At 38.6% G+C, this 24,248-nt stretch overlaps 1 protein-coding gene across 1 annotated transcript in view; it reads right to left on the minus strand.

The window, feature by feature from the left end:
• Nucleotides 1–18,919: 18,919 nt before the first annotated feature.
• Nucleotides 18,920–24,248, minus strand: part of LOC125351126 (EGF-like and EMI domain-containing protein 1) — a 194,076-nt gene continuing 188,747 nt past the window's right edge. Inside the window, exons 10-13 of the mRNA XM_048345847.1 lie at nucleotides 23,215–23,343; nucleotides 20,522–20,650; nucleotides 20,193–20,302; nucleotides 18,920–19,039 (exon numbers count right to left, since the gene is read on the minus strand). Of these exons, the coding sequence (XP_048201804.1) occupies nucleotides 18,920–19,039; nucleotides 20,193–20,302; nucleotides 20,522–20,650; nucleotides 23,215–23,343 (488 nt within the window). The remainder of the gene's footprint in view (nucleotides 19,040–20,192; nucleotides 20,303–20,521; nucleotides 20,651–23,214; nucleotides 23,344–24,248) is intronic.

Raw genomic sequence — 24,248 nt, forward strand, 5'->3', positions numbered from 1 at the left:
AGATATACATGAATTGGTGTTTTGGAGCAATAAACTATAAGAGAGTCTTTAAGTAAGAGAGTCTTGAAATGATGAAATTATATGATCAAGATTTTTTCCAAAGATCCATTGTTGAATCTGGCCAATCTTTCTCCAAATGTACATTCAATTAGATTTTCCTATTTATCCTTTCCCTAATAAAGGTTGTTTTGAAAATATTGGTGCCCAACTCAGACATCAGTAGTTTTCATCTGTAATCCTACCTACTCAGGAGGCTGAGATCTGAGGATCATGGTTCAAACTAGCCCAGGCAGAAGAGTCCAGGAGACTCTTATCTTCAACTAATAGACTCTTATCTTCAGCTAATAGCCAGAAGTGGGGTGTTGTTCATGGGATGCAGTACCAACCTTGAGGTAAAAAGGCAAGTGAAAACTAGAGGCATTGAGTTCAAGCTCCAGTACTGCTGTCTCGCCTGCAAAAAATTGATATCTAATCATTGTTGATTCTGACAAATTATTCAAGTATGGTAAAATACATTAATACAATTTCTCAGAAAGATGATGGGGCCCATATGAAGAATTATTATTCTTTGTGATCATGTATATTCACATTTAAGACTTTTGATCATCTACATACAATAAAGTCATAGATTCTCAAAGATGTCTGGATTCTGGTTCACAAATGATCAAATATTTCAACTCATTGTCCACCTAGAACACCAGGACTTTAAGATGTCCTGCTTGCTGCTCAAGTTTGAGAATGAATGCGGTACACACATATCACTCATTCCGGTTTAATTTTACTAAATTTCCTTGGCTGTATCTTTGTCGAGTAAGGAAAAGCAGCATACTGGATTAGTCACACCTCTAAGCAATTGAGTCATCCATCATTTCTAGAGGTCCCCAATCAATGGGCCTCCAACACTAATAAAAATAAATAATGAACTTAATGCAACTTTTAAAAAATGGCTCCAATGGGTATTCACCAATAATGCTTTGTGGACATTTCGTTGGCACTTACCTAATGAATGTAAAGGAACAATTCTTGCTCTGATGGCTTAAATCTGGGAATGGTGTTTATCAGTTTCTGTACATTGCAGAAATTGATAGCTGAAACAAATTAAGATACTGTTAAAATATGTTGGCAAAAGTCTCTTAAAATACAAATTATAAATAGCAATGGACCAACACAGGCCAAAGAAGACATAAAAACTCTTACAATTCAAGTTATTTTTCCTGGAAGACAATGAAATCATTGCAGCATTGTGAACCTCTTATTGGCTTCAGTTCCTTATATTTGTATTAAACAGGCCTTCTAAGATACAGGGTGGATACTGAATAGGCAGTTGCATCACATATTTGGAATTTGAAAGAGGTTTCAGTAAAGTAAAGCTCATTGACCTTCCTGGCCAATAGAATTTCTCAAATGACTCAGAAACAAGAGCTCTCAAGAGGCCGAGGATGAGAGGTTTAGGAGATCAGACATAAAAGAGTGAGAAAATCTCAAAATATTCCAGCTTCTTGGAATTCATTTTGTTAAGCAGACACTTACTTGTTCAAAGACGTTACACTGTTGGAATCCATCTCTGTATTTTGTTAAGGGCACAGGGATATATGTATGGAGAGAAGAAAGATGAGTGAATTGAGTCATAATATTCCTTGTACATGTGTAAAAAGAATAGAGCTAGGTAATTTAGGGGAGAGATTGGGGAGAATGATGAAAGGAGTGACATTGGTCAAGACTCGTTGTACTCATAAGTTGACATGTTGAATTGAAACCACTTTGTAGAGCAACTTAAGGATAATAAAGGGAGGGGGAGAGGTAAGAAGGCCTGGCTCTGTGATTATTTCATTGTAGAACTCAAACTTAGTTCCATCTCTTTGCCTGTGCCTCTCCATTTCTGCAATCCACGATTGTGCTCCTTGCTTTGGATTGACTATATAATATGTCAGAGGTTAACTCCTATAAGTTATGAATAGAGGCTGTATTATAGCCTGATTATATCAGTTGAGATGAGGCTTGTATCTTAAGTCATTTATTATTATTATTAATTATTTTTATTGTTGGTGGTGCTAGTGTTTGGACTCAACTTGCTTGCTTGGCTGGTACTTTGTCAGTTGGGCCACACCTTCAGCCTGATTTTTGTGTTGGTTATTTTGGACATGATGTCTCACTGACTTTTCTATCTGAGCTGGTTAGAAGGGGAATCTTTTGGGCTGGGGATATGGCCTAGTGGCAAGAGTGCTTGCCTCATATACTTGAAGCCCTGGGTTCGATTCCCCAGCACCACATATACAGAAAATGGCCAGAAGTGGTGCTGTGACTCAAGTGGCAGAGTGCTAGCCTTGAGCAAAAAGAAGCCAGGGACAGTGCTCAGGCCCTGAGTCCAAGGCCCAGGACTGGAAAAAAAAAAAAAAAAAAGAAGGGGAATCTTTTGGCTTCCAGGTACCCGTGTAGCCAGGATTACAGGTGTGAGCCACTGACGCTTGGCAAGAGAAATGATTTTTGTGTATATATTAATCGATAATATTTAGAATTTCTAAGAGCATTTTTTGGTTGTGGGGCATGAACTCAGGGCCTAGGTGCTGTCCTTGAGCTCTTTTGCCATAAACTACTGGTCTACCACTTGAGCTAGAGCACTATTTCCAGTATTTGAGTGATGAATTGGAGATAAGAGTCTCATGAGGACCTTTCTTCCCCAGGCTGGCTTCAAACTGTGTAATCCAGACCTCAGCCGCCAGAGCAGTTAGGATTACAGGCTTTAGCCATCAGTGCCCAGGTTTAAGAGCATTTTAACAGATGCCTTCTTTGTGTCATCCTAAGGTTAGTCCTCTGGGCTTCATTACAGATATTATGGATAGGATTGTATATGTCTGTGTGTGCACATGTGTGTGCATGCAAGTGTAAGACTGTGGCAAGCTTATAAGTGTTCTAGTTAATAAACAGTGCAAAGCTTATTAACAAATAATGCATGCATTGTATTAAATCTAGAATGGTTAGCATATATTCACTTCCATCATGATAGGACAACATCCACAACCATTCAGTGATTCTCAAAAAGTAATTATATTTATTCTAAGGGGCTGTGAAATATTGCTTCTTGGAAATTTTTTGTGTACTTAAATAATCTGCACAGGTTATTCATAACATGCTATGTAAAATGATTATAAGATGCCAAACCGGGAACAAACAAACTCTAATCTTTCCTTAATGTCCCTTTCTAACACTATTTTCTATATTTGTTTTACACTGTTTTATTTAAATGTATTATAGTTCCATTTTCCTAATGGGGCATGCTATTTTAAAAAATACTTCTGCAATTTCTCATATTAATCAGACTAGAGATATGAACTTCTGTAAAGAGTTTTATCAATCTTTTTCTTTGGATTTCTAAACTTCTCTTTGAGAAACAATTACTGGCTGAGGAAAGTACTACAGGTCTTGCTTAGAGCTGTTTCATTAGAAACCCTATAACAATGTGTGATTAGGGTATCATAGAGGGGTTTGTGAGGCCTCAATTAACACTTGTCTTTATTTGCATTAAAAATTTCCTTGAGGGCTGGGGATATAGCCTAGTGGCAAGAGTGCCTGCCTCGGATACACGAGGCCCTAGGTTCGATTCCCCAGCACCACATATGCAGAAAACGGCCAGAAGCGGCGCTGTGGCTCAAGTGGCAGAGTGCTAGCCTTGAGCGGGAAGAAGCCAGGGACAGTGCTCAGGCCCTGAGTCCAAGGCCCAGGACTGGCCAAAAAAAAAAAAAAAAAAAAAATTTCCTTGATTCCACTTCACCTCAGTAAGAATGTCCATTATCAGGATAACTAACAATAACAAATGCTGGAGGATATGTGGCCGAAAGGGAACCCTACTACATTGTTGGTGGGAATGTACACTTGTTCATCCACTCTGGAAAGTGGAGATTCCTCAGAAGGCTAAATATAGAGCTCCCCTATGACCCAGCAGCCCCACTCTTGGACACCTACCCAAAAGACTACAAACAAGAACACACTAAAGCCACCAGCACAACAATGTGTATCTCAGCACAATTTGCCATAGCTAGAATATGGAACCAACCCAGATGCCCCTCCATAGACGAATGGATCAGGAAAATGTGGTACATATACATAATGGAATTTTATGCCTCTATCAGAAAGAATGACATTGCCCCATTCGTAAGGAAAGGGAAGGACTTGGAAAAAATTATACTAAGTGAAGTGAGCCAGAACCAAAGAAACATTGACTCTATGGTTTCTCTCATAGGGAATAATTCATACAGGTTTAGGCTAGTCACAGCAGAGGATCACAAGATCCCAATAGCTATGCTCTTATGAACACATAAGATGATGCTAAGTGAAATAAACTCCATGTTACGGAAACCAGTGTTATATCACTGTTGTAATTATTTTCAACATGCCATGTGAAACTGTCGCTTTTTGTTGTTGTTGTTGTTGTTGTTCGTCCTCTTGTATCCCCTTCCTGTGTTGTCCCCGTGCTATCACTGTATCTCATCTGAGTACCCTGGATATTGTATATACTGGTATTAGAACTAAGGAAGTGAAAGGGAATATCAAAGTCGAGAGACAAATTATAAAATGGCAAATGACTCCAAAAGCAATACTTACAAAACCATTTTGTGTAAACCAACTGAAAAACTCGTGGGGGGAGAGGAAGAGAGGGAAGGGGAGGAGGGGAGAATGAGGGAGGAGGTAACAAATTGTACAAGGAATGTACCCACTGCCTTAGGTATGAAACTGTAACCTCTCTGTATATCACTTTGACAATAAATAAATAATTATTCAGAAAAAAATTTCCTTGAGACACTAGTTTTTCAAAACCATTTCCCAACAATTGAACACCTGGTTAAACAATTTGGAATTCTTCGCATACTCTGTCTTTTTGTAGTTGGAAATTCACAAATTACAATAACATACTAAAGTTCCTAAGCATTGCAGCAAAAATAGACTATTGAGCACTGTTAAAATTGAGATTTCTTCGTTATTGGTGTTGTTATGGATACAAGACCCAACCAATCCATCCAGTTCATTTTTTCTCCTTTATCAAATATTTCTAATTTGTAATCCTATAAAATAATCAAGAAACTTTGATGAAGTCTGGAAGGCCTTAAAAAGCCCAAGGAGATAGATATTTCGGAGATGAGGAAATGTCTGGGAAATCTATAAGTATGGTTCAAAATAAAATGACAGCGTTGTAGGACATGATGAGTTTACTGTTACTTCATGGCTTTTTCAGGTTGTTTAGAAACATGATAAGGTGACAAGCTGCGATGGTGACATACTTAATACAGTAACTGCTCTTCAGTCTTGATCCCCAAGGAAAGTATGGTGAAATGCCCCTTACTGTGAGGCATCTTGGTCGCAGAAATGGCTAGAAATTGGAAGAAACTTACAGAAAGTATATATTTCAAATTATTCAAGATTATGAACACTTCCAAGTAGCATAGGAATTCTATGAAGTACATTAAAATTTGAAGTGGGGCTGGAATTATGGCCTAGTGGCAAGAGTGCTTGCCTCGTACACATGAAGCCCTAGGTTCGATTCCCCAGCACCACATATACAGAAAATGGCCAGAAGTGGCGCTGTGGCTCAAGTGGCAGAGTGCTAGCCTTGAGCAAAAAGAAGCCAGGGACAGTGCTCAGGCCCTGAGTCCAAGGCCCAGGACTGGCCCCCAAATTTTTTTTTGAAGTGGAGGCCTCTCAATTAGGTCAGGCAATTATCATCCACAACATCTTCCAAACATAGCCCTTTATGGTTGTATTGCATGAGGTAAATATACACAATGGCATCAAATTGTACCCTTAAAATAAGATGCTAAATTGATGCTGTGTTGTTTTATCATAATTAAAGGCCTTAATATCTTTCGAGATCCCACTAAAAGCAACATATAGATAGGTAGATGATGGTAGATAAATGAATAGATGAACTATTAATAGATTAATAATATATAATAGATAAGCTATTGATTGTAATTATAGGTTATTAATGGATAAATAGATGAACTATTAAAAGGATAGAGATAGTTAATAGGTAGATGGAAGTCATAGAGATAGGTAGAGTTTGCTTTGTCTGCTTGTTTAAGCTTGTGGAGGTCAGCTTCATACTCAAGGATCTCCTGACCCAGTTTCCAAGTGCTGGGCCTGAGGCTGTTGCTACTTTGCCTAGATTAAAGCCTGAATATTTTTAAATGTGAGAATTACTAGCCTTATAATAAAATCAGATTCTTAAAAATACCAAAAACCATAATATATCACTGGGAAATACTCAACTTCACCAAAAGAAGGAAGTATTTTAATAGATGTAAAAAAGGGGACAATATTTGTCAGAATGTTCTTTCCTTCTGCTTCTCCTATGCAAAGCTCTCAACAGTGGGTGTCCAATTATAGCTTTGAAAGTAGGCTCCCCAGGTGGGCGTGGTGGTATATGACTGTAATCCCAGAACTCTAGAGGCTGAGCTAGGAGGATTATGAATTCTCTGCTAGCTTGGACTATACTCAAAAGAAAAATTTGATGAGTTAAAATAAAAAAAAAGACTTCAATTCCTCTAGCATCATCCAGAAGAAAACCTGCTTTGTGGATTTAAAATTAGGTAGAATACAGTTGATTTATCAATGTGGGCATTAATATGGAGAATTAACAGATTTGTAAGAAATATACTTATGAAAGGATTAATGAAGTATAAAATGAGTGATGAGCTCTAAAACTAACTCAGAGCCAAGAATACCTAAAACGTTGCTCATGTTGGCTAATGTAGTCTCCTGCCTGTAAGCTTATGCAGCCAGAAAAAACTCCAGCCTCTTCGTTGTTTTTTCTTATGTCTAAAATAGTACATACCATACTAGGCACTTAATAAAGTTTCTTTTGAAGATGATGTAGCCAATTCATGACAGAGTTAAGATGCATAAGTGTTCATTGACAATAGTTTTTGAAAATGACATGAATCAAGACCCAGTGGCTCAGGCTTACAATCCTGGCTACTCTAAAGGCTGAGATTCAACAAAATAAAAAGTTTCTGCACAGGTAAAGACATAGCCACTAAACTAGAAAGACAGCCAACCATATGGGAAAGCATCTTCACCAACACAGCAACAAAGGCCTAATATCTGTCATCTACAGAGAACTCAAAAAACAGCCCCTCCAAGCCCAGTAAATCAATTAGGAAATGGGCAAAGGAGCTAAAGAGAGATTTCACAGGAGAAGAGATAAAAATGGCAAAGAAACATATGAGGAAATGTTCAACATCCCTGGCAGTAAAGGAAATGCAAATAAAAACAACCCTGAGATACCACCTCACTCCAGTTAGAATGGCCTATACTCTGAACTCAGCCAACAACAAATGCTGGAGGGGGTGCGGGGAAAGAGGAACCCTTCTCCACTGTTGGTGGGGGTGCAAACTAGTACAACCACTTTGGAAAACAGTATGGAGGTTCCTTAAAAACTTAGCATAGACCTACCCTATGACCCAGCCATACCACTCCTAGGCATCTCTCCTGAACAACAAGTCTCAGGATATCATAAAGACATCTGCACATCCATGTTTATCGTTGCACAATTCACAATAGCCAAAATATGGAAACAACCCAGATGCCCCACTACAGATGAATGGATCCAAAAAATGTGGTACCTATACACAATGGAATACTACATAGCAATTAGAAATGATAAAGTATTGGTATTTTCCGGGAAATGGTCAGAGATTGAATAAATAATGTTGAGCAAGACAAGCCTAGAACACAGAGAACAAAGGCACATGGTCTCTTTGATATATGACTGTTGGGGGGAGGGGGGTAGTAGAGAACAGGTCTGCAAAATAACAAATTTCTTTAAAAATGATATTTCCACATGTTTGGGTCAGCAACTTTACATTATGTATCTAAAACTAAACAACTACTAAACAAACATAAAAAGGTCTAGGATAGACCTATCAGTGGATCACAATAGCTCAACAGCTATGTATACATTATTATATAAGATGAGGATAAACAAAAAGAATTCCAAGAGAAGGACACAGGAGGATTCTATTGTTGTCGTTATGTTTAATGTTCTAGGTGAATTTCGTTTGGCGTACCCTATGTGGTTACTGTATATGATTTTGGTACACTGGATATTGTATATATGCTTACCTGAACTAGGGAAGGGAAAGAAAACCGGGGAAGGGTGTAACAAATATGACAAGAAATTTACTTACTACCTTATTATGTAATTGTACCCCCTTTGCACATCACCTTGTCAATAAAATTTAATTTAAAAAAAAAGGCTGAGATTCAGAGGATTGAAATTCAAAGCCAGCCCAGGCAGGACAGTCTATGAGATCTCATAGAAAAAAGGCAGGCTGGAAGAGTGCTTCAAGTAGTAGTTACACAAGTAAGCTGAGCAAATTTGAAGTTCTGAGTTCAAACGTTGATTCTGGCTGAAAGCAATAACAAAAACATGACACAAAGTCAGTTTTTGTCAATAAATGATTTGAACTCTGGTTACTCGCAGGTATTTAGATATTTATTCCATCACAGATTTTATTATTCACTTTCCAAACTTCTCTTCCAAATTCATTGGAATCTCCTATGTAGAATTGTATACACCAACATTCTATATTTCAACCTCTGCTTCCCTTTGTTGAGACGAGTCTTGCACTTTTCAGCCTGGGCTGGCCTCAAACCACACAGTCTCCAGTTTCTGCTTCCCTAGTCACTAGGATTACAGGTGTGAGTAACCATTACCTAACTTCAAATCCAATTCTTCATGTGAATCTATTTGTTGAACTATTGTTGAAACTTTCTCATGAAGTCTGAGCAGTAAAATTATGTTTAATAAATATTCTTATGTTCCTTTTTAAGTGCAGTCATCAGTATAAAAATTTCCATTTTTTTTTTTTTTTTTTTTGGCCAGTCCTGGGGCTTGGACTCAGGGCCTGAGCACTGTCCCTGGCTTTTTTTTGCTCAAGGCTAGCACTCTGCCACTTGAGCCACAGCGCCACTTCTGGCCATTTTCCGTATATGTGGTGCTGGGGAATCGAACCCAGGGCCTCATGTATATGAGGCAGGCACTCTTGCCACTAGGCCATATCCCCAGCCCCCCATATGTTTTTAAGTTATCCACTGAAAGAAAAAAATATTTAAAGTGTTAATGTCTTGGAATTGAATGCGTTACAAATTTCAGTTATTTTGCATGCAAATGGATGCATGATTAAATAGTTCATGAAGTGCTGATATAAGTTTTAGAGATGAAAAGAGTATATCAGTATTTGGAAGAATATAAAAAAAGGCTGTCTACCACTTTGAAGCATACATCTTCGACGAATGTATTTGAGATTTTAGGTTTAGAAATACCAAAATATAAACAGAAAAAGTGAAATACAGTGTTTTGTATCATTACCTAAAAGGGACAAAACTTTTGAATCACTTTAAAATCTATTTTCAATAAAGCTCAGCTAACTTGGATATTTTTTTTTCTATTACAGAATGGTGAAAAGTTGTTTCAACTGAATTGCGTACCTAACTTCTAAGTGTAGACAGTTGCTATTATTTGTTCACTTCATCAAAATGCTCTTTTAAATTCTTACTACATCTGTATTACCAGATCCTGGAGAAACCAAGGTGAAAGAGATTCAGAAAAGGCCAGACCTTTTTTGCTGTTTCTAACAAAGGAAATGCCTTTCTTGCCACTAACTCTTGGAGTGATTTCCAAGTTCTCTGAAAATAATTTAACCTGTGTCAAATAGCAGTCTCATCTGGAAAACTCAATAAATGCATGTAGAAGTTAGAAAGAATAAGGAAGAAAGTTAGGTGTTATGCTGAAATGGTATATCCTAGGCATGTTGGATTGAAACTGCAAATTAGTCACCACTCTTCCACACATCTGCCTACTTCTCTTTAACTCTGAGGAATATTATTGCAGAAAAGCATAACAATCCCCACTCTGATCTTGTATTTCAAATGAAAGTGCCTGAAACATCACAGCAAAGGCCCTTTTGTAGAGGTTAAATATTATGGGTGGATAAATTTCTTTGGAGGATCAACATTTCTACATTCAAAGGACAGATTATGCAGTGAGGAAAATGAGGAGGAGTAATATGTAAAATATTCCTCTCCATTGACAGGGTTCCAATTTTGCAGTGAACTTTATCTGAAAGAGGACATACGCACATATTAAGTGATATTTTAAACAATGATTCTTTATAGAGTTGTACAAATTAATCCTTAATAGTTAAATCAAATGTCCCTCTGTCTGAGTAGCTATTCGCATTTAGAAATCTAAATCACATCCTCAAAGCAAGCAAAAACCAACAGTGGCTTTATGGGTTTATAAAAACAGGATTTTAATATATTATTTTCTAAGTTTGGAGCATTTTTAACATGACAATTATGAAAAAACCAAAATTTTAAATTCTGCGATCATATTTTTCAAGGAAAGTATAGCTTATACTTTTTGCCATTAAATTACTTGATATCAACATTCGTTATGCTGGTACTGGCACTTGAACTCAGGGCCTCCTGCTCTCACCTGACATTTTTCCCTCCAAGATTGGCTCTTTAGTCACGTGAGCCACAGCTCCTTTTATGGCTCTTTGCTGGTTCACTGGAAATAAAAGTTTTGTAGAATTTTCTACTCAGGTTGGCTTTGAACTGCAATCCTGAGCTCTCAGCTAAGTAGCTAAGAGCACAGGCATGAGACTCCAGCACTTGACTGATATTAACATTGTTTTATAGGTTGGACCATGTGAGAAATCTTGCCTGTAATGGTTTTCTAAATGTAGTAATACATTTCAGCAGAAGTCTAGTAATATTTTAAAGAGGGAGGACCTCTACTCTCCAGTAAATTTTTGCATAGTATCACCTTGTTATGGTTTGGACCTTATGTATCTTTGTGAGGTCTGTCTGGTAACAACTTAGTACTCAGCATGGTGCTAGAAGGTAGTGGAACCTTGAAGAAGTTGAGCTTACTGAGAGGCCTTCAGAGTATTGGTGGACTGGCCAAGATGATATTGGAAACCCAGCCCATCTCCCTTCCTTGTTTTCATATCTAAGTAATGAGGTAAGCAATGTTCTGCCATGTGCTTCCTGCCACAGATCTAGAAACAATTGGTCTATCTGGTCACGCGTGAGCTAGACTCCTAGTCAAACTGTAAGTGAAAAGAAACCCTTTCCTCATATAATTTAGTTATGTAAGAATTGTCATATTAATAGAACTCCTTATACAACTTTTCAAGGTAAGCAAAAGAAGTACAATGGAAACATTTTAATTTTTTCCGTTTTTGTTTTTAATTGGCAAGAGACAGTTTATTCAAATGATTTAAAGAAAAGGAGCTACAATGACTGGTCTAGTTTACAGGATGTCAGTGAAATTCAAACCTGTTTAAAGAGTTGTATAGTAGTGGATATACACATGATTTTTGCTTTCCCACATTCTCCGATTTTGGAAAGGAGATGGACAGAGATAAATCATCGGACACTGATCAAAATATTCCTTTAAATCTGAGTTTCTCTTCTGTCTTAGTTGAGATAAAATCTCCAGTATGGAAAAGAAAGCTAAGGTCTACCTCTTTTCGATGTTTAAGCCACTGTCCTATAACATGTCTTAAAAGGAAAAGAGTCCATGCAGGGATATCAGCCCAGTGTGAAATCACTGGGCTTGTTTTCCTGAGACTCTTACAGCCCTTGAAATGGCTGTGGTTGAGAGAAACTTGAACAAAAAATGGTAACAGAAAAAAGAAAACAGAAAATGTGCAAGTATTCAGAGTAAAGATCAGTTTTCAGCTGATTTGAACTATTGCTTACAATACTTGTTAATGATCTAAATAACTAAAACAAATTTCTGGAAATTGAAAACAATATTTAAAAGGTAAGCTGGTTACGTTCCTTTTAGGTATAAACAAAATTTCTAAAGCCCATCCAAGGAAATGGTTTCATTAAGTAGGCTGATCATTGGGTAGCATTCAGCATGGGCATGGCCTTGCCCGGGAAGTACACGCTCCCTCTGTCTAAAGCGCCTGCGAATGGAAGACTACAGTAGCAGAAAAAGCAATAGTTGAATTGAACTGATAAGATCAAGTACTTTTCATTAATCCTTCCAATCCTATCAATTTTGTATGAAATCAGTTTTGATTTGAAGCCTAGTTGTATCATTTCATTACTCTCTCTCTCTCTCTCTCTCTCTCTCTCTCTCTCTCTCTCTCTCTCTCTCGTTAATCATGGGGCTTGAACTCAGAATCTGGGTGCTGTCCCTGAGCTCTTTGCTCAAGGCTAGTGCTTTGTCACGTTGAGCCACAGCTCCACTTTCTGTTTTCTGGTGTTTAATTGGAGATAAGAGTCTCACAGACTTTCCTTCTCCGGCTGGTTTTGAACCACAATCCTTAGATCCTAGCCTTCTGAGTAGTGAGGATTCCAGGTGTAAGCCACCAACATCTGGCGAATATTCTCTATTTTTACCTTGAAAAACATGGGTAACATGAATCATTTGTTCGCTTGCTCATGAGAATTAGCCAACAGTCTGAAAATATAAAAGCTTATAAATTCTTTGGGACAAATAATATAATTGTATTTATTTTTGTGTCTTTCTTGGGCTTATTATGGGGCCCATTTTGTGCTTAAAATGTTGATAGAGCTGTCTTAATGATGAGTAAATTGGGTGGACATGACCTGTCTTCACTCAAAGGCTGATTTCAGTCTCCTTCTACTTTATGGAAATTCCTGGTTTTTATCACTTTGAGCCCCAATTCCCATCTGCTCGCCAGTGACAGGGAAAACATCAGTGGATATTCTGATGATTCACTGTACTTGTGCATGTTACTTTTTTTTTTTTACCCTGAGCTTTCTGTGGCTAAAATCTTATTAATCTCCCACACCAGAAGTCATGTCCAAAATACAGTACATTAGCAATCTGAGGCTGAGCTAGCTGTGAAGCGGGACCCTGAAAATAAATAGGTGAAATTCTAGACATTTCTAAAGAGGATCCAGCTACTTAATGGTCACTGAGGTCGTCAGTGAATAGGTGTGAATATTTCAGTGCAGTCCAACCTGAACTGAAAAGCAATTCTTCCTTCCAAATTTAAATACCTCCTGTGCATATTCAAATAAAAGGTTGTTTTATTACCCTAAATGTTACTATGGTTTAGATCCTGGAAAAACATTCTCTTTTCCTTGGGTATGTTCTTCAGCAAAAGGAAGTTGGGAAGGAGAGAGAGAGAGAGAGAGAGAGAGAGAGAGAGAGAGAGAGAGAGAGAGAGAGAGAGAGAGAGAGAGAGATCCAGCTTGTGAAATCCTGTCTTTCACCTCATAACGGGCAGTGTTGGGCTGAAGACAGTTGAGCAAGTACTTTTCTCTGCCAGAATGAATATGATAAACTGTGGATGAACTTCAATTAAAACTCAGAGAAGCCAGTGGCATTCTCTACTGAGGCTCATCTGGCCTGTCTCCTCATAGGTTGGACCCTTGTCTCTGCTGGGCAGGAGCAGCTCCCATGTCGGCAGCTGCAGAGGGAACGCCTCCGGGTGCAGTGATGTCCACACTAGCTGGGCTCATACTCTGCGGGAAAACATAAAAAGAAAAACAAGTCAAACATGCTTTGCATACACAGACTTCTCAAACATTGCAGGTCTGCTGTCATATGCAAAATCCAGACTTAAAATAAATAAGTGCATACAAATAATGACATGTAAATAAAAAGACAATTGCTTGAGGAGGGAGGACCAGTGGGGAGGGCAAAAGAACGAGCCATGGGGGTGAGTTGGACCAAATACATGACATCCATGTGTGAAAACAGAATAATGAAACCTCTTTTAAAAAAAAAATTGAAACCTCTTAAAGCCATCAAAATGGAAAAAAGATAATAAAAAGGGTAAAAGTAGTAACAGAAGGGAATATAAGCAGAATACATAATATGCATCTATGAAACATGATAAAACTCTGTACATTTAATATACACCCACAAAAAAACAAAATATGCTATCTTTCTACTATTACTTCTTGTAATTCATTAAGGTAATGATAGACTTGTAAAAGCTCCTGTTTGAAACTGGGCACCAGTGGCTCACACCTGTAGTCCTCCTAGCTGCTCAGAAAGCTGAGATCTGAGGATCTGGTTCAAAGTCAGCGAGACAGGAAAATCTGTGAGACCGTTATCTCCAATTAATCACAGAAAAAGCAGGAAGTGGTGCTCTAGTTCAAGTGGTAGAACAGTAGCCTTGATCAAAATCTGCTTAGGGACAGCACCCAGGCCCAGAGGTGAAGGCCCAGGACTGGCAAAACAAACAACAACAACAAAAACAACAAAACCCAAACACTTTCAGTTTTATCCTGGAGTATCTCTTTTTTCATACTAGAATGTTCAATCATAAAAGCAAATACTTCGGTGGAGAGCAGGAAAGAAGGGAGCAGAAGGAAACCTGGTGACAAAATTCAAGAGGAAAAGTCAGGACAGCAGCTTCTATTTCTAAAGTGCCTTTTCCGAATTAGATTATGCAGTAGCATTTGTAGCAATGACATCGTGAGGGACACAGGGAAATGGATTAGCTGCCTTGAGGTCAGAAAAAGGCAATGCTCACTCTGAATATACAAGAGATTTGTCTCTAGGTTAAAAACACAATTATTTGTGTTTCTGTTGCTGACAGTGAAATGGCTTTAAATTCAACTCTTTCATCTCGTAAAATATGTCAAAAGGGCCACAGATCCCTGTGGGTGTACTGCTGAGAAATCCTGCCATGTGTTCCAAAGCATTTATACTATCTGTAAGTTGAATTACACGGGGCTCCCAAACAGTAGGCATGGAAGCGAGGGAATAAAAAGTGTTAGCTTTATAAGTCACCGCAAATGGACTAAAAGGAGGTCAACCTGGTTGGTGGATCTCAGTCTCATCCAGAAGAGAATTAACAAAAATAAACAAGATCTTTGTCAGGAGGATTGTGAGGATGAGGAGAGAGCCCAGTTTAGCCCACTTGTCTAGTCCTGCCCAGCTCAGCCCAGTCCTACCCAGGTCAGTCCAGTTGAGTCAGCTCAGCCCAGCTCAGTCCAGCCCTGCCCAGCTCAGCTCAGCTCAGCCTAGTTCAGACCAGCCCTACCCAGCTCAGCCCAACTCAGCCCAGCTCAGTCCAACTCAGCCCAGCCCACCAAGTCAGAGCATGTCCATATTTGACCCTCAGGCAGGAAGGATTAGAAAGTAACTTAATTTACCAGTATTTAAAGACCAGAGAAACAAGTTGTCTATTATAACACTCAACTACACTTTTGAACAGCTCACAGTGGGTTGCTGACATATTATTCTAGTATTTCCAATAAACACCTACCCAATGCACAAAGGGGACAAGAGGTAAGACCTCTCCTGTTCTAGAGATAAATAAGCTGAGGTTCAATATGGCATAGGGACCATCTCAATTGTCATAGTAATAATTGACAGAGCTGGGGTTCTCAATTCTCACCTCTTGCTCTTTCCTCATTTGGTCCAACTATTTGGCTATATGGGAAGACACCAGGTATTATGCATACATGGAAGAGAGGTCAAATAAGAAAGTGAAAGTTTTGAAAGTACAACACTTGAAAACATCAATGCTAACATGAAGGTAGGGGTATAAATTTTGAGCTTGTGAGCAAATATTTGCTAAAGGCATCTTTATCTCTTCTGGTTCCTCTTTATTGGGGGTCAGGGAAGCTGTAGATAAAGTCCCTCATAAATACTGCATGGGCACTTGGGTACTTATTTATTTATTAATTTAGTTGCTTATACATTATGAAGAAGTTTAAGATGTGGTCTAGTTCCCTTGTCTCAATTAGATTGTGTGTGTGTGTGTGTGTGTGTGTGTGTGTCCTAGGGCTTGAACTCAGGGCCTGGACACTGTTCGTGAGCTTTTGTGCTGAAAGCTAGTGCTCTACCACTTGAGCCAGAGCTCCACTTTTGCCTTTTTGGTGCTTAATTGGAGATAAGAGTCTCACAGACTTTCCTGCCTTGGCTGGTTCTGAACCATGATCCTCAAAACTCCTTTTCCTGAGTAGCTAGAATTACAGGTGGGGGCCAGCAGCACCCAATCAATTAATTAGATTTTAATTTTGAAGTAAAAGGGAATAAATCCAGTTTTGCAATCAACTCTTTTTATAAGGACTTTGGCATTAGCAAAGAGCGATTCAGTGTTTGTAAATGCGGAAGCACCAGGAATGCTTAGGGGACAGTTAATGCTGATCTGAAATGAATCTGTTCCCTAAACCATCAACTGTGGGGAAATAAAAAACGTGTCAGTTCAAGTTTGGCCCAACACACCAACCTCTGCCTAGGGTGTTGCAAGATTACTTCCTTCGGTGGTAAGACCACGTTTTCTTATTTGAAAGAGAATTATTAGTCAGGATCTCTCCTGAGCTGTGCTGAATCTGATTTTAATTTATAAAAATACCACATTTTTATGTTAATAACAGTGTGTATTTAAGACATCTGTTTGAATGTCTGCAAATGTTAATTTACCAAGGGGCAGAATAATCCAATAAAAAGTTGTTACATTCTTTTATGAATTAATATTATGGCTGTTTAATGGGTTCTTTACCAGAGTTCAAGTTAAAATGAGGTCTTTTATCTTTATGGCGCCTGCATAGACACAGCTGCTCACAGTTAATATCGCAGATGAACTGTGCCTAATTAAACATAAAAATGCAAATAAAAGGCCTGGTAGTACATCTGTGTAGGCTGTGGTTCCCTAAATAAGCCCATGGCTAGTGGTACCCCAAGTTGCCCACAGAGAGAGGATTCATCAACACCTATAACCCAAATCATGTTGCAATTTACTTGTAGGGGGAAAGTAGGAAAAACATGATTTAGGTGGTAGAAAGAAGAGTGAGCCTTTTATTTGCATATTGTCCAGAAGTTCTCTTGCTCCAGGAGCTACTTTTAAACCATTCCTAGGTGAAACCCGTAGAGGTTTCTGCAAGGTTGGAAATGTTTCTTATTGAGCAATCCAATATGGTGGCCAATAATGGTGGTCCCTGAATCTTCAAAATGTGTCATATGATTGAGAAGGGGAATTTAAGCTAATGTAAATTTAAGTTAAAGAGCAACGTGTGGCCAATGCCTCCGGTATTGAACAGTGCAGATACACAAAATTAGATGCTGTTAATTTTCTCCTGAGAGGTAATAGAGTATGTCAAGTGTCTTGTTCCGAACCCAAACTGTATCAAATAGATCACTGAACAGCAGTGAACATCAATCAAGTCATTTAAAAATTTTTATGTGTATTTCAACATCTTTATGTACAGCATGATTATATGAGGAAAGAAACTTGATATAAACTAAAACGCATGACAATACATCAAGAAACATTAGTATTTTTTTTTAATTTGGATGGGACCTTACCAGCTCTAAGCATCCTACTGTTTTTAGTTGCCAGTCACTGGATGGTGTATGTATTACAGATACTTGTTCTGCTGGATCATGCTTAGATGAGATGAAAACAGGTGCATTATAGTCATCCAGTCTCACTAACCACACCTGGAAGCAAGAATTCTTTCCACCAACACTTGCTAAAGAGTCGCACATGTTCAACTTGGTTCTAACATTTTTTTAATGACAATTTTTTGTAATGGATCAAGCGCTCAGTGTGATGCATTACAAGGATTAGAAATTTAAATAATGCTCCTCTCCCCACAAAGAAAAAGGGGAAAGATACACAACAGGAAGCGCCTGAGTGGGTAGATCTGAAGTGATTCCAAGTCAGTATTTATTGTCTATTGACCAGGCCCTACAAGTCACTAAAGTATGTTAGAAGAGGAGAGAGAGGAAGGAACATAGGAATATAATACTCCTGACAAGTAACTGGAGGTCCTTCATTCTGTATAACATGTAAGCAAGTATGTGAACACATACGTGTATACACCAATAATGCCGAAAAAAGTCTGGAAGCAGACTCCCTGGGTTTATCTTTTGGTTCTGTGACGTTCTGTGCTCAATCTTCCCTATTTGGCAGTGGGGAATAGGCCTCTCAGATATGTGTGGTAAATGGTGAAAGAAAGAGGAACAAGGTGTTTAGAATGATGACTTCCCTCACCGAAAACAGCTGTTGCTTCCATTGCTCAGATGCCAGCTGTGATGCAGATGTTCTGAGTGAATAGTGACCTTGGTTGGCCTGGGAAGTTACTGTGGCTTTCTCACCTTTACTGAATTCCCATGGTATAAAATCACAATTGATTAGCACAGGGAAGTGATCTTACAAATATGATACCTCAAACTTTCTTCTGAGATTAAATACTCTATTTTGGGTTTTATCTGAGACAGAGTCAGTGCTTCAGGTCTACTGTGAATGACAAAAAAAATCCTTTGATTTAGATGGATGCTAATTCAACCAGTCCCATAGCAAGTATGGCTTCGCAAGGGACTTAAATCTCTTCCCTTGTCTTCTTAGGGCAGTTCTAGAAGCATTAGAACTTTATATTCTAGATCATGCTTCCTGTGAATGGGAAGCAAGATCAAGAATAATATAAATCTCAGTTCCTAAAGATTAAAAGAATTTGAGTCTCTAAAATGTTCCCTGGCTTCCCTTATATTACCTTCATTCCAGTGATTTCTGTGCATCACCTTTGTGATCAGGTTATAAAATGGTAGAAAGCCAAGGTGGGAAGCGGCATGAGCAGTGCCGATTAGTGAAATGATTGATTCTAGCATAAAAGTGTCTCTACCTTCTTGTGTTGTCAGAGGGGAGTCCAGCGTGCTTTGTTGTTGTTGGGTATGGGGCATGAACTTAGGGCCTGGGTGCTGTCCCTGAGCACTTTCTTTCAAGACAAGCACTCTACTACTTTGAGTCACAGCTCCACTTCTGGCTTTTTCTGTGAGTAGTTGGAGGTAAGAGTCTCACAGCCTTTCCTGTCCAGGCTGGCTTCAAACTGTGATTCTCAGATCGCAGCCTCCTGAGTAGCTGGGATCACTGGCATGAGCCGCTGACACCCGCTGTCCTGCTGCTTTGGCTCACACAGCGGTGTCACATTTCCTGCCACTCCTCCCTGTGTCCTGCTCCAGTGACTGGTCACCTCCTTGGTGAGTCACAAGGTTGATGGCAGTGGGCTCCAAACACTCGAGCCAAGCATTCTTACAGACGAAGAGAAATGCTGTAAAGTACACTCTGTGAGCTTTCAGAGATGCAGCTGAGTGAAGAGTAAAGACTCACCTTCCTTAAGATTCAGTGCTAGACAGTCAACCAATCTGATGAAATAAGATTTGCTGGACAAAGAAAGTCTTAGGAGTCTCTGAAATAAGGTCTATTCTCTTCCGGATTCGACACTATGGTATTAAAATTGGTTTATTTTGACAGTTGTTTCTATTTTTATAGAATGTAAGTAAACTTTTTCATAGGTGATAATTCAAGGAAAGAGATAAATTCTATTAGCCAAGTACATTACTGTGTGTGTGTGTGTGTGTGTGTGCGTGCACGTGAGTGCGTGCGTGCGCACTGGTACTGGGGCTTGAACTCAAGACCTAGTGCTGTCCTTGAGCTTTTTTTGCTGAAGACTGGCACTCTATCACTTGAGCTGGAAGTGTCACTGTCTACCTAGTGGGTAGTTGGGAATAATAAGAGTCTCATGGACTCCTTTGCCCTGGCTGGTTTTGAGCCATAGTCCTCAGATCTCAGCCTCCTGAGTAGCTAGAATTACAGGCATGAGCCAGACTGCCCAGGAATATTTTTCCTTACTACACTATGTATCATGTATCTCTCTGGAATAGCATAAGTTCAATGCTCTCCCACTCTACTTTCAGATTTTAATACAGAACAGGCACATTGTATTTGCTAATTGATCATGAAATAATAATTTAATCATCAAACATGAATAATAAAATAATTTAATCTTGAAATAATTTACTCATTAAATATAAATAATAAAAGGCTAATCTAATCATTAAATAATAATAGAATAAATGCATAAAGGTCGACCAGCAGATAAACCATGGGGAAATTTAATGACATCTTAGAACAATCATTATATTGTTCTCAAAAACATGGTTGTTACAACTACATGCAGAAGAATGTTTTTGATATGGTCACAATGGCACTTTGAGTTGATTACTTGAGAATTCTGTAGCCTGACAATGAATTGACCTGACCAATGACATGTCAAACTGACTTTATAAATGTCCTTTCAAATTCTCACCTTCTCTTCATCCACACTTGTAGCTATGATAATTTTGTAGTGTAATTGCCTAATTCACATTCTAGAATGTTTTCTATCCTTCATAATTCCTTTACCTGTTTCGAATCCATTAACACAATATCTGTCACAGTTTTTTCAAAGTTTAGAGCCTTCATCTGTGGAGACTTTGCAGCTGTGATGCTGTCAGGAGATACTGAACAGTTTTCTTTAAGAGAGATTAACATTTTGGCCAACCAGTATCAACATAGAGAAGATTGAGTTGTACCAGTCATTGTATAGCTCCTGGCCATTTTGACTTGCAAGGTGGAAATGGATGTGATGGATTTGGGGTTGAGGCTCTATGCTCCGCCCCTCCTTCCCAGAGGAAGAGTTTGTAGTTACACAGTGTTCTCACATTCACCTGTTTAGAAGGCTCTGGCCACACCTTGTTCACACTGGTTGCCATGGAGACCAGCTGGGCAGACGCACTGTCCACTAGCCACATCACAAGGGGCACCGTTTCTGCAGTCACAGAGGTGAGCACAATTCAAGCCATAAAATCCAGGAGGGCATGCTAGAAAACAGACATGGCAAAGTGTTCTTCATAAATAAACAATAAACAAAAGGAAATTAACTGACATGTTCTAGAGTATTTGTCTACCAAGACCAATAAAGCAGGTAAGAAGAGAGAAAAACCGATATAAAGATGGCATATTGTCAGTAGTTTACTCATATAAAGCGAATGAATACATAGATACCACTCAACAATAACCGGCAGCGAAAAATCCACAAGAAAATTAATCTTCAAATAGATAAAGTTTATTTGTTATGATATGCTACTGTTTGCCAAAGATGTCATCAAAATCCATTCAAACCTTAAATAAACACCTGTAAAAGCAGTCTTCAAACTGCAAATCCAGGCTAAATTAAGTGATAATGACTTTGAGTTAGGTTTCTTAAATAAATAAGACAGTCCTTATGAAAGATGATTTATATAGCTTTTTTTTAACAGTTGAAGTGCTAGAGGTGAATGACGGAAGTGGATACAGAGAAAAAGAGGGAGGATGAATGGAAAGGGGAAAGGGGACAAAAATTGGATGCATCTATAGTAGGTTAGCTTCTTAAGAGCCATCTGGTCTTCAAAGTCAGTCAAATTTAATCTTTGAAAAAATTTCCTTGGGTGTCCTATCAAGTGCAACGCAGAATTGTCTCTTAATATTTCGTTCCGGGTTTAAATGGTTACCTGCTAAACAAATGCTCACCCTGAGGAGATGGTGTGCAAGTGCAAGCTTGACTGGGCCTCAAGGATTCCAATTTTGTAAGTGGAGATTTCTGTAAGTGGTGTTCACCATTAACCTCCCTTCCCCCACCCCCTTTTCTAGGTTTTTTTTTTTTTTTTTTTTTTTTGCCAGTCCTGGGGCTTGGACTCAGGGCCTGAGCACTGTCCCTGGCTTTTTGCTCAAGGCTAGCACTCTGCCACTGGAGCCACAGCGCCACTTCTGGCTTTTTCTATATATGTGGTGCTGAGGAATCGAACCCAGGGCTTCATATATACGAGGCAAGCACTTTTACCACTAGGCCATATTCCCAGCCCAAAACTAATATCTTTTTTTTTTTTTTGCCAGTCCTGGGGCTTGAACTCAGGGCCTGAGCACTGTCCCTGACTTCTTTTTGCTCAAGGCTAGCACTCTGCCACTTGAGCCACAGCGCCACTTCTGGCTTTTTCTATATATGTGGTGCTGAGGAATCGAACCCAGGGCTTCATGTATATGAGGTGAGCACTCTACCACTAGGCCATAGCCCCAGCCCTGACCATCCCCTTTTCTAGGCATGTGAGGATGGGATTTGCTCAAGCTGAGACATGGATGACAATCTCCAGGAAGGCTAGAATCACCCAGAACAGAGTTCTTACCAGGGAAGAGCAATGAGAGAACAGAAAAATAAAACTAGTATACAATATACAGAGCACTATATAATACATTGCATATAATATTTACATTCTTCATTTACATAATCAACATAAAGAATAATAATAAAGAAAATAACAAATAATAAAGAATAAGTAAAACATTAAAAGATAATACTGCCTTTTTATTTATTCTGTATATTTTTTTTCTTTGAGAATATGCCAGAAAATCAGATCTCTTTTCTCTTCCTTATGTAAAATGAATGTCATCAAGGTTGCCTTTCTTGGTGTTTCCATTTTAGTAAATAATACTAAATAATTTTGTCATTCCAAGTTCTCTGGTTTTAGGATCCTCTTTGTGTTCTCTCTCTTTTTTATTTCTGTGCCCATTCTAGTCACCAAGTATTCTCCAAAATATTTTTCTGTTCATGAATTTCCTTAACTCTAGGCCTGAATTTAAAATCCAAGCCTATAATCATAGCTCCCACCTACACACAATAGGAGGGAAGGGCCTCCCATTGCTGGGAATAATCAACAATTAGAGCCGTTGCATTTGTGATATTTATTTTTTTTCCAAATTTTTATTATCAAACTGATGTGATATTTCTTATCTACTCATACCTCCCTTGACACTCCGTAAGATAAACTTATGAGTTTTGAATAAAGACTTTTTTTTCTCTTGTTACCTTTATTTAAATTTTGGAGTGAAAACAAAAAAAATAACAAGAACAAAAGGAAAAGTATAATTATCTAGACTTCTTGGTTCCCCAAAAGCTTAGTATTACCCTTCCCTGACAAACACTGCTTAAATTCCATTGTTTTTCAACTTGGAATGTATCAACATCTAGATTTTAATCTATGGAATGACTGTCAAGAATACACATAGCGGCTGGGGATATGGCCTAGCGGCAAGAGTGCCTGCCTCGGATACACGAGGCCCTAGGTTCGATTCCCCAGCACCACATATACAGAAAACGGCCAGAAGCGGCGCTGTGGCTCAAGTGGCAGAGTGCTAGCCTTGAGCGGGAAGAAGCCAGGGACAGTGCTCAGGCCCTGAGTCCAAGGCCCAGGACTGGCAAAAAAAAAAAAAAAAAAAAAAAAAAAATGAAAAGAATACACATAGCAATGTATGTAAGCTGATGTCATAGGAAGGTGGTTTTTATGACTTCAATCATTTTGAAAGCTTCAGACTTGAAAGGTGCCCTACCATATCGATGACTTCCCCTGCTCACCGTGTTCACAGCCTTGTCCAAAGTAGCCCTGCAGGCACTCACAGCCCCCAGAAAATCTGTTGCAAAGCCCGTTGTTATGACAGCTGCAATTAAAATGGCAGCCCGGACCATAATAGCCAGGAGAACATTCTGAGAAAAGAAGAACCAAAGATACAAATAGCTTTCATTAAATGCTGATTGGATTTTGAATGACTTCAAAGACCAAAAAATCAGTAGGATCACTTTTAAAAAAAGAATACAGACCAAACACTAGTTTACCAAACAAGATAACCTGGTAAATAAAAAGGGAAAGCATTTCATAAAATATGGAGGAGGTCAGTGGTTCTGTGGCTCAAAGTTATAGAATGCTAACCTTGAGTAGAAAAGCTCAGGGACAGCTCACAGGGCATGAGTTCAAGCCCCATAACCAACCAAAAATGTGGAGAAATGACCATCAAATAGCATAACTATAAAAACTGTAACATGAATAGTTTTTTAAATAATGAAATATGATATAATCAACAAGTAACTATAACACAAACTCTTTAGATAATGAAATATGTTCTAATCAACAAGTTGCCCTAATTTGAAATAAAAAGTAACACATTTTTCGCAAAAAAATAGTGAAATAACTCCTGTAGTTAAAAACAAAACAAAACAACTCCCACCTCCCCACCACCAAAAAAAACCCCAAAATACACCTGTTACAGACTCACAGGGAATTCTACAAATCTTTGCTAGTCAAGCCAGAGCCTTCCTACTTGCACTGTTTCACAACATTGAAAGGAAAGAAATGTTCAAGTGCATGTCATTGAGACTATAACATTAATTCCCCAACTGGACAAACATCACATAAAAAAAAAACTACTGTTCTATTTTACTTATGTAAATGGAGGCCCAAAATAATAAAAGAAAATATAAGTGCACAGACTCCAACAGTACATTATGAAGTAATTGATCATGGCCAAACAGTATTTATTTTAAGAAGGTAAGGCCATTCAGTATTAGAAAACCATTAATACATCATAGTTATCAGTCAAAAGGGGGAAAAATCA

The sequence above is a fragment of the Perognathus longimembris genome, chromosome 5, assembly GCF_023159225.1.
Source record: "Perognathus longimembris pacificus isolate PPM17 chromosome 5, ASM2315922v1, whole genome shotgun sequence".
Classification (NCBI taxonomy): Eukaryota; Metazoa; Chordata; class Mammalia; order Rodentia; family Heteromyidae; genus Perognathus; species Perognathus longimembris.